Source organism: Panthera uncia, chromosome E3, assembly GCF_023721935.1.
Source record: "Panthera uncia isolate 11264 chromosome E3, Puncia_PCG_1.0, whole genome shotgun sequence".
NCBI classification, from domain to species: domain Eukaryota; kingdom Metazoa; phylum Chordata; class Mammalia; order Carnivora; family Felidae; genus Panthera; species Panthera uncia.
The window spans coordinates 19,528,104-19,539,066 of NC_064815.1; the positions used below are offsets into that span (position 1 = coordinate 19,528,104).

Genomic DNA, 10,963 nt, shown 5'->3' on the forward strand with positions numbered 1-10,963 from the left:
TAATCCAGATTGTGCCTTCAGCTGTGGGACTGGAGAGTCCTTAAAGTTGCTCTGGGCCTCAGTTCCCTCACGTCTGGAGTATGAAGGGATGGGACTAGAATGTTCATTTTCAGCTCTAATTTTCAGTTCAATTTCAGCTCAGGTCTCCTCAGTTTGTAGGTTTGGGGAGAATGTAATTTTATACATCGAGTTGCAGTCTTACTAAATACCATGCACTGATCCGCTGATGCTGTAAAGGTACTCACTTGACTGCTCAAGGATTGCTCAGATGGCTTTTTATTTAATGCAGCAAGGAAAAGGTTTTTTGAGAGGTAGCCTCATGAAGGGACGAGAGAGAAAGCCTCAAATCCGCCTCCCTGAAGGAGAGTCAGGGATATCAAATAGCATTTAAAAAAATTTTTTTTGATGTTTATTTATTTCTGAGAGAGAGAGCACGAGTGAGGGAGAGGCAGAGAGAGAGGGAGACACAGAATCCAAAGCCGGCTCCAGGCTCGATGTGGGGCTCGAATTCACAAACTGTGAGATCATGACCTGAGCTGAAGTCGGACGCTCAACCGACTGAACCATCCAGGCGCCCCTCAAGTGGCATTTTTAATCAGTGGCTAGTGTTAGAGTAATTGGAAGTGTAACTGGGTTTGTCTTCACATTTGGCAACTTTTTGTAGACTAATGTTGCTGGGACAGAGAAGTTCTGTCGGACAGCCTAGGTTAGTTTGTTGTCACTGTTTCAGCCTGAGTTCATCTTTGCATTTCTGTGAAAATTAAAATAGAACCAGGTGGGTACTTTACTAGGTTGGTTTCAGTTTAATCATGACATAATCAGCTGTATGTGTTTTTAAAATTGCTTATGATTTGAATCATCAGTACAGACCGTAAGAGAAGCCTGATAATATCTTTTCTCTTCCTTTCTGAAATTGTTCTGTTTTAAGGTGGTCATGTTCCAAAGTCCATGACAAGGGGGGGAAGTACCACATGAATATTGGTATTGACTATACTTTTGCATTCTACAGAGAGAAAGCAAGATGTATAGAATAGCCCTTTTGAGGAATTATTTTAATGCAGCCGTATTTACTTATTTATTTTTTAAGTTTTATTTATTTAAGTAATCTCTACACCCAACAAGGGGCTTGAACTCACAACCCCAAGATCAAGAGTTGCATGCCTTTCCTTCTGACTAAGCCAGCAAGACACCCCACGGCTGCCTAATTTTTAAAAAATAACTAATTGTGGGGCACCTGCTGGCTTAGTTGGTAGAGCGGGTGACTCTTGAGCTTGGGATTGTGAGTTCAAGCCCCACATTGAGTGTAGAGATTACTTAAAAACAAAATCTTAAAAATAATGGATTATTTTTTTGGCTAATTAAATTTGGATGAATGCTTTTAATTTTTAATTTTAATTTTTATTACTTTCATTTAAGCTTTCTTTTCAGGTTTGGTTCTGAAGCTAGATCATTATCTATAAGTATGTGCTATTTTGGTTTGTTTTCTACACAGTTTCTTGAATAAGTTGGTTTAATCTCCTGGTATATTTAGTATCTCATGCCGGTTAAGGATTCATATTTTAGATTGTGAATATGAGAGTGATTTGGAAACCCCACTGTTACACCAACACAAGAGGCTGATGGCTGTATTGTCATTGCTGTTTTAAATGAGTGACTCAGAAGTGTCATTCCCCTGCAGCCCTGTGACACCACACTGGGGGGTCATCAGGTCGTGGCCAGATGGTGTGGTGGCAGCACTTTCCGACTTTCTCACACTTACTTCCCTCTGTTGCATTTTACTGCAGGATTGGAACACGTTTCTGCTGCGGTTTAACGATTTGGACTTGTGTGTATCTGAGAATGAAACGTTAAAGCACCTCACAAATGACACCACGGCTCCGGAGAGCACAATGACCAGCGGGCAGGCCAGAGCGTCCACACAGTCCCCTCAGGCCCTGGAGGATTCAGGCCCAGTTAACATCTCAGTTGCGATCACCCTAACCCTGGACCCGCTGAAGCCCTTTGGAGGGTACTCCCGCAATGTCACCCATCTGTACTCGACCATTTTAGGGCATCAGATTGGACTTTCAGGTGTGTGAGTGTAGCCATTTTCCTTCCAGATTTTCTTAGGCAACAACTCTTCGAAGGCAGAGTATTAGTAGTATGTGGTCTTTACTCATCAGACTATTTTTATTTTTGCATGTCTCCCCTTTTCTTGAGTTTGAACTAAATGAAGTCAAGAAGGAACTATTTCTACTACATCTTCACTTAAAGTGTTTGGTATGTAGTAGGCGCTCAATAAAAGCAGCCGAGAAGCAACTTTAAGGCCTCGTTCTGGTTTTAATACTTACAAGCACAAATTTTTATTCAAGTTTTTCATCATGGAGTTTTCAATACATACTATAAATATTGTTAATAGTCTACAAATATAAATATTGTTATAGTCTACAAATTTTTGAATGCCTACATTAGCTCAGCCCTAGCTGCTGAAAAGAACTAGAAAAAGGCTAAGGTCTGATTTTGTCCAATTGGAATTTTAGGATTATGGAAGAGACAAGGATAACATGAGTTAATATCCATCAGGTACTTACAATAGTTCGTGGCACAAAGGAAATGCTATATTAAGTGCGTGTTAAGTAATGTTAAAAATTAACACCTAGGGGCGCCTGGGTGACTCAGTCAGTTGAGCATCCAACTCTTGATTTTAGCTCCAGGTAGTGATCTCACAGTTGTGAGATCAAGCCCCAAATTGGGTTTTGCGTTGGGTGTGCAGCCTACTTAACATTCTCTCTCTCTCCTCTCCTGCCCCTCTCCCACTTGCGCACCCTCTCTCAAAAAATAAAAAAACATCTACAGAACAGTGAGCACTGCCCTTTGACCAATAGTGTCCTCTGACCATGACAGACTATTAAGTGATTCAGGAGAGTGTTGAGGAAGCAGTGGAAGCTGGGATAATTAGGAAAGGCTTCATTGCAGAGGCCTGGACCTTAGAAGAAGTATCTTTGGTTCTTTGTTACCAAGAGCCTCTTAAAGTCCTCAGGTAGCTTAAAGTGCCTGGCAGCCTCCCGCTGGTTTTACAGGCGAGAGCTGCTCCCGTGGGACTGAGGTGAGGGTGACTTCTGGGCATCAAGTGGGCCTTCCGCTGTGGTATCAGAAGACCTTCATTTTTGTTTAAGCTTCTTTAGCCCTTACCAGTTCCCTGCCCTTCCTTAAGTCCGTTAGACCTTCTGATCCTCAGTCTGCTCCTACGTGAAAGGGGAACATCAGTACTTCTGTGGTCACGTTCACGGGCTAATGGCACGCTTTACGTGAAAGAACACATACAAAAGCAATTTGAAAATGGTACGAGTGCTGTTCACATGCGAAAATGGTGGTGATCATGGCTCACCCAGCCCCCAGCTTTCCAGCTCAGTCACTGTGGGCCCTTGCCTGACATCTCCAGGCGCTGGCAAACAGCGGCCCCTCTCCATTTGCCAAGCTGTGGCTCTACCAGGTGAGCAGGCCTCAGAGCCTGGCTCAGAACTCTTGTTCCTAAAATCCCACAAAGGCAAGTGTGTTTCTTCTGTGGGCTGATAGGGGATTCCTGGGTGGGTTTGATTCTAGGATTCATTGAAATCCCAGAACATAACAAATATATGAGTGTCTTACCTTTGTTTACCAAACACCCCCCCACCCCGATTTCTCTTTCCTAGGCAGGGAAGCCCACGAGGAGATAAACATTACCTTTACCCTGCCTACAGCCTGGAGTTCGGACGACTGCGCCCTTCACGGTCACTGTGAGCAGGTGGTGTTCACAGCCTGCATGACCCTCACGGCCAACCCCGGCGTGTTCCCCGTCACCGTGTAAGTGGCTTCCTGGGCCCAGTGGTTGCGTGTCACGAGCTTCATGTACCAGAGTATGACTGGGGCACTTTAGCAGCAGACTCTCAGGGTGGCTTCCAGTCAATTACTCTGTAGGACTGTCACAGCCAGACGTGGCTGAAGGATTATTTAAGTTGACTTTGGAATCTTACAGGTAGAACTTCTGCATAGAGGTATTAAAGAGCGAGTGAGTCCTTCCGCAGGTGGTAAAAGCATCTGGTTTTTGTTACATGTTCTTAGGCTGCCTTTCCCGTTGGTGGAAGCATGTCACAGAAAAGATAAGTAAGAGCTGATCCTGTGACCGGAATGACATAATGAAGCTTCCCGAAACGTGAAGTTTTGGTCTCCGTTATTCAGAAGGAGTTATTTTTTAAATCGAGAGCATAAATGAATCTTATTTTCTGTGAAATAGTTTCTGTTGGTGAAATTTCTGCTTCGAATTTTTTGCGTGGCTATCAGTGTTACCACTTGGTCTTTTAAGGTTTTGGGGTTTTTTTTGCCTCTCTCTGTGAAGGATACAATGATCTATAGATACATAAAATACATAAGACGTAGCCTATTTAAAAGAATTCTGTGATGAACCCTTTTTTAAATAAGAATAGTTATCCTGTGATTTATCTATTTGAGACATTTGGAGATTGTAGGACAAGAGCAGGTAAGTTAAACATTTGCTATTGGCTGTGTATAACCAATTATATATAATATAATGGAGTCGTCTGTGCATAAAACTTCCAGTTGTGACTAAGAATTTAGATAATTTGAGAAACCGGGCTTAAAAAGAGCAAGTGTCTCTTTGGCTACGTTGTATGCGAGAGAACCGTGTTGACTGACCTGTGGAGGCAAAGGTCTTAACAACCGGTCTCGTGAATGTGACACGCCGATTTCTTATTCTGTTACGTGTTTAATAATTTTTTAGAAATCTGTGAACGAAAAACATCATGTGATTTTCCTTAAATGTATGTCTCTTATCTCTCCTTTCCACGCATGTGGCTGTGCTCAGTATTGTGCCAGGGCTGCGGGGGAGACACGAGGAGCCGTCTCAGGCCACTGAGCACGTGCCTTTGCCACTCTTCCCCTGCAGGCAGCCACCGCACTGTGTTCCTGACACATACAGCAATGCCACGCTCTGGTACAAGATCTTCACGACTGCCAGAGATGCCAACACAAAATACGCTCAAGATTACAATCCTTTCTGGTGTTACAAGGGGGCCATTGGAAAAGTCTATCATGCTTTAAATCCCAAGCTTACAGTTATTGTTCCGGATGTAAGTGAGAAAAGTAGTGTGTGTGTCCCTGCGTCTGAGAACTATTAGTGTAGGCCCTCTTTACCTCGGTGGGCTAGCTTAGCTCATGCCATTCTAGATTTCCAGCTGGGTCGGGAGACTCGAGACTTGGGGAAATAGGCCACCTTTTTAGCTAACCAGCCCTGCATTTGTTGCTCATTTTCTGCGCTGCTCGGCTGTGGTTACTCGTTGAGCAGCTGTCGTGTGCCCGACCCATGGGGGTGACGAGAGGTGCTTATACCGTCTGCTCAGTCACACCGCCACTCAGAATATTTGGTTAGCGTCAATTTGAGCAAAATAAATAAGTTTGGAATTTAGAAAGGTAGAAGTAAATAGGAGGAGCTGAGTCTTTGGCCAGATATGGAGAGCTGGAGAGGATCTTACTTAATAAGGAGGAAGACCAGTGGATCTGGACCAGTGGATGGGAGGCTCATTTAGCCTCCTGCTTAGACTTGAACCTGCTTTTAACAGACTGCACGGATTATTGTAAACACCCTTACTTTTGTTCTGGTCACTATATGTCAGGTGGGTTTCTTTTCTCTTTGCCTGGTCCTTTTCTCTTACATCTCATTTTATCAAGTTGTAGAAGTTGGTGGGCTGGGGCCCTGCAAGGAGTCACCAATGGAGATCAGGCTGGATGCTGGGCAGAGGCCAGGTTCCAGAAAGACCTTTATGCCTTGCTGAGGGACACTGTAGGGTCTTTGTGAAGCAGTGTGTTAGGAAGGCTGGTCTCCCACCTGATGATGTGTTTATGCGATGGAGCCCAAGGCTTGATGTTTCAAGGCCTGGAGACGTGTGAAGGAAAAGGGAGGGAAGCATGGCTGGGACTGCGGCAGCTGGCAGGCCTGGTGACTGACTGCACGTGGGAGGTCAGAGAGGAGTGAAATCAGGGACTTGAAAAGTGGGAGAAAGGCAGAGGAATGAAGCTGCCCAAGGGGAGAAACCTTCCTGGTGGGGGAGTGACAAGGAATTAGGAACACAGTCTTGGGCTGTCAGCCATGTGACCTGAGGGCAGTCAGAGGACTCAAGAGAAGGGTCTGGATTAAGGCCTCTGGTCTCTGGGAACTTCAGGGGTGGGGGGAAATGGGGACAGGGCATTCTTGAGTTCCTGGGCAGTATAGGAGTGCAGAAGCCAGGGCAGGGGGCTGCCTTAGGAAGGAGTGGGTGGTTCCAGGAATACCATCTTTACTTAGACCCAGCTTTAATAGTTTAGAAGAGAAAAAGAGAAACCTTGTTTCAGTTTGAGAATTAAAGTTGAGGCGAGTCAGGAGGTTATGAACCCTGTTTCCCGAAACCCAGCATTAAAATCTTCCAGTAACTCAGTGCAGATGTTTCTGGTTTATTCTCTTCATTTAGGATGACCGTTCATTAATAAATTTGCATCTCATGCACACCAGTTACTTCCTCTTCGTGATGGTGATAACAATGTTTTGCTATGCGGTTATCAAAGGCAGACCCAGCAAATTGCGTCAGAGCAATCCTGACTTTTGTCCTGAGAAGGTGAGCAGTGGGTGGGGTCTGGCCGAGATTTTGCTGGAGATCTCTGCAGACAGGAAGTCCCCACTTAGTCCCCGTTCCATTTATTATGGATGGCACCTTTCCACCAGAGAAATTACTGTCTTTTTTTTTTTTTTTTTTATGTTTGTTTCTTTTTGAGAGAGAGACACATACAGACTGCAAGCAGGGGAGGGGCAGAGAGAGAGGGAGACACAGGATCTGAAACAGACTCCAGGCTCCAAGCTTTCAGCAGAGCCCAACATAGGGCTCAAACTCACTAGTTCGATTAGTGAGACTTGTTCCTGTCTTTTTATTAGATGTAGTCTACTCTCAGCCTAAATGATGATTTTGGATTTTCAGTCGTATACCCAAGCCTTAGCTGGCAAAAGGTACTGATTGAGAATTGTTCTCAAAGTCCTACTGGAGAGCAGCTGACCCTGAAGGGCTGTTTCCTCTCGGTTTCTATCGGCTTGAGAAATCCTCTCCTAGAATGCTGATCAGGGTTTGAAAACTGTTAACTCTGTCTCAGCATGGTGGTTCCACTAGATCAGCTACTTCCTGCAACGGACTTTGAGATTTCTCTTCATTCTCTGCCAAGTGACATTGTTTTCTTAGGGATTTAGTAATTCCCCTGCCTGATCGATGCATTCCGTATGGCTCCCTGGTGTTTGGTTGGGGACCCGAACTCAGTAAGAGTACTGGGCGGGGCTGAGTTACCTGGGCTTTACCGTGTGACCGGATTGCTCCTCCTCTTCTTTTCTAGGTGGCTTTGGCTGATGCCTAATCCCACAACTGCCCGTTTTCTAAGAGAGACTGAGAGAACCATAATCATTGCCTGCTGAACCCAGCCTGGGCCTGGACACTCTGTGAATATATTATCTTGCAATGTTGGGTTATTCCAGCCAAAGACATTTCAAGTGCCTGTAACTGATTTGTATATATTTATAAAAATCTATTCCGAAATTGGTCCAATGATGCACGTGCTTCACACTGGGTGCAGCGGGAACCCTTCAGCCTCACCTGTGGACTTGGGATGGTTCTGCGTAGCGCCAGAGAGGAGCGTGATCTTACTGCTGGGGAGCAGACCATGCCGTCTTTGCCAAGGTCACAGGGGCATTTCATTGCTGGTGGGGTTGAGGTTTGCTTTGGTTCTTGTTTCAGCCCGATATGTACAGAACGTTCCAAACAGTCTGCACCTTCGATATGATACTGCATTTCCAAAGCCACCAATCCATTTTGTGGATTTTATGTGTCTGTGGCTTAATAATCATGGTAACAACAATAATACCTTTTTCTCCATTTTGCTTGCAAGGAAACATACCTATCTTTCTTAGTTTTTTTGTTCTGTTTGTTTTTTTTCTTTGAAGAACAAGTAAAATAGTCACATTTTAATACTACTCTAGTTAGGACAGACTTGTGCTTTTATCTTGAGTAAAGAGTTAAATATTTAAAAATCACCTACATGGTAAAGATCTAAGTTTCATTTTCCACATGGATGGTGAGGAACCTGGTCTTGTTTGAGTTGAGTTGGCACAGAATGTGCCACTGTCCTTTTCTTCTCTGTTGTCCCTTCCCTCCTTTATAAAAGTTAAAGCAGTGTCCTCACTCAAAAGAGCTTAAAAATTAAGTAAATGGCTCTAGAGTAGAAATTAGCTGTTCTGTTTTCTGGAGTGCAGCTGGCAGTATAGAAAGAGAGACAGATGATTCAGTCTCATAGTTGTAAAAGAGCTTCTTCTTTGAAGAGGGAGTGGATTTTTTTTCTTCTTTTTACTTTTTGCATATGTTTTTATGCAATGAACATATCTTCAGAAGGAAAATGGCAGCTCGTAGATCAGTAACGTGGAAACAATGCCTGTGAAATTTGAGGAAAGGACTTCTGATTTGCCACGTATCAGGAAAACCCAAAGCATTTTTCTTTCCTGTGGCATTTGGATGATCTAAATCTTTTATCCCTTTTTCTTTCTGCTCCATATTTATGTTTTAAAAAATTGTGTTACTTTTTCTAGTCCTTTGTTGTTTCTTGTCTTCTTACGGTTTTTCCTTAATAGCTCTTTGCCTTAATAAGTCCTTGTCATTACTGACTTCTGTGTTCTCCTGAGCAACATTATGTAGCAGAAGGGCAATTAAAACCTTAGACGTGACTCGCAGCACTTTTTCCCCTGAACTTCAGGTCTGTAGTCTGTTCCCAATTAGAATTAGTCCTGCAGTCTGAAATAATTGGCCTAGAACATTTGATCCCAGGCATTCTTGAATGGAAAACAATTGTGGGCTCTTACTGAAGATTATTAAAATAATCACTGTAGTAACTTAATATGTTAATATCCCTTTTTTTTTCCTTTTAGTACATTTCAAGTGTAGTGATCATACTTGTCTATCCAGTTTTTTTTTTATGAGTTGCTTACATGATGCATGGCTAACCTGGTCCTTTAGTTTTCTCTTTAGAGACTTGGAGACTTTTATGAGACAAGATTGAGAAAGAGCCATTTGGCTTGGCCTTTAGAAACATCAGTATCATTAAGACCAACAGATTTTAGGTTAAGCTGCTACTGAATTGATAAAATCCCCATGAAGTTGAGTTACAGGGATAGATTTAAAACTGGCAGGGTAACATAAAAGGAGAAAGACAGGTGGAAAACGTCAGTTTCACTGGTTTGTTCAGTCCAGCTTGTTGCTAATGTTAATTACACTTGTTTTAATAACAGGGAATGGCTGGAATCTCTAGCCAGGGGAGGAAGGACTCTGTTAGGCATGAGGGAAGGAAGTGCCAAAAATGCCTGGACAGTATGACTTGTCCATGAGGCCAGGACACACACTTAAAAAATCCAGCATTTACTCTAGCAGGTAATTCTCAAAGATCTTCTAGAAACCTAGAGTCAGTCAGGCGTATAAAAAGAAAGCGGGGAAGAGGAGAGGCCATGGGCCTGGGTGAAGAGGTCTAGGAACCGGAGAGACTTTCATGGAATCTCAGGAAGTCCAGAGTCCTGTTAACATCTGGACACTTGGAGACAAGGCCCAGTCCTCTGCTGCGTCTTGCTGGGGGACCCTCAGGATTAGAAGAGCGTCCCACACAGGGCCCACAGGCCATTCTGAGTGACCCCGCACGGGAGCACTGGCGCGTCCTCAGGCATCTTGGACTGGAGGTCCAATTAAAGGTTAGCAACTTACTATTAAATGGTTGTTTCAGATCATATTGATCTCTTTCCTTTTTCCTTTTGTGCTTTCACTGTATGACTTGAATCAGTTTTGATTCTATTTGTAAGTTTTTCTCGTCACTAGGAGCCTGCCGTTTCGGTTGCATTTTCTTTGGCAGTCTGTAGGGATTCAGTATCCTGGTTTTCCACCCTCCTGCAGGCGCTGTGGGCTTAGAAGGGCCGGCGGACCCATCTCACTTACCTTGCTGCATGATGGTCAGTAGCTGATCTGTTACGGCATTTACTCCCAGATTCATTTTCTGTGTTTGAAATATGTGCATATGTGCTTTACAGAATAAAACATCTGAGTTTATTTGCCGTGTCTCTGTTTTCCTCCCATCTGATGGGTGTTTTCTAAGGGAAGAACATATGTGATCAGTTACTGGGGGTGTTTTGCAACCTGTTTTCTCCACATGTCGCTCATCGTCAGGATGCGGGGTGGGCCGCGTCTCCTACTAAGCTGGCCTCAGCGAACATACAGGTCTTCTCCCTGAGAGTACAGAACCTCTTTGACAGCCCTGGAAGACCAGCAAGTGCCCACAGACTTAACCCAAATCCTGCCCAGAAGTGAGTAAACTAAGCAATGGAGACCACTGCGGAGCATGTCAGTAGACATGGGGATGTGAAGACGCCCTTCTCAGTTACATAAGCCCTTCACGTGCACTTGGCCTGAGTCACCGCCAGAAGCAGACGCCAGCCGCTCTGCCTTCTCCTGTCACAGAGCTCCCGCATGTGCCAGACGCCCTGTGCCAGGACAGCGCATCCCCTACAGTTATTTGTGGAGCAGCTTATCAAGGGAGATCGTGTTGGCTAACGTGAATTCTTCTCTTCCCCGATGGGCGGAGGCTCTGTGGACCTCCCCTCCCTTCCCGGCAGGCTCCAGGGTCACAGAGGCCAGTCTCTAGGCACTCTTGGGGCCAGGACCGTGTTGAACAGGATGCCTCAACAGTCCCATTTGTTTCTACCTCTTCACCTCTCCTGCCTCGTCTCTCTCACAGGCTGCGCTTCGTGCCCCTCACTGCTCTCCCCCTGCACTCTTAGATGGCATGTCCTGCTTCATCACGTGTGAACAAGAGTCCTTGGTCAGTAAGAGCTCCCATCTTCCTTCTGTCCGCTCCGTGTAAAATCTGACCTGTGCTGAGGCCTTGAGTC

General features: G+C 44.6%; 1 protein-coding gene across 2 annotated transcripts in view; it reads left to right on the forward strand.

The window, feature by feature from the left end:
• TMEM248 (transmembrane protein 248) overlaps nt 1–10,124 on the forward strand; it is a 40,618-nt gene extending 30,494 nt beyond the window's left edge. For both annotated transcript variants that reach the window (XM_049639193.1, XM_049639194.1), the window contains exons 3-7: nt 1,785–2,070; nt 3,672–3,822; nt 4,922–5,105; nt 6,480–6,623; nt 7,384–10,124. In XM_049639193.1, the coding sequence (XP_049495150.1) occupies nt 1,785–2,070; nt 3,672–3,822; nt 4,922–5,105; nt 6,480–6,623; nt 7,384–7,404 (786 nt within the window). In that variant the 3' untranslated portion in view covers nt 7,405–10,124. The remainder of the gene's footprint in view (nt 1–1,784; nt 2,071–3,671; nt 3,823–4,921; nt 5,106–6,479; nt 6,624–7,383) is intronic.
• Nucleotides 10,125–10,963: the final 839 nt, after the last annotated feature.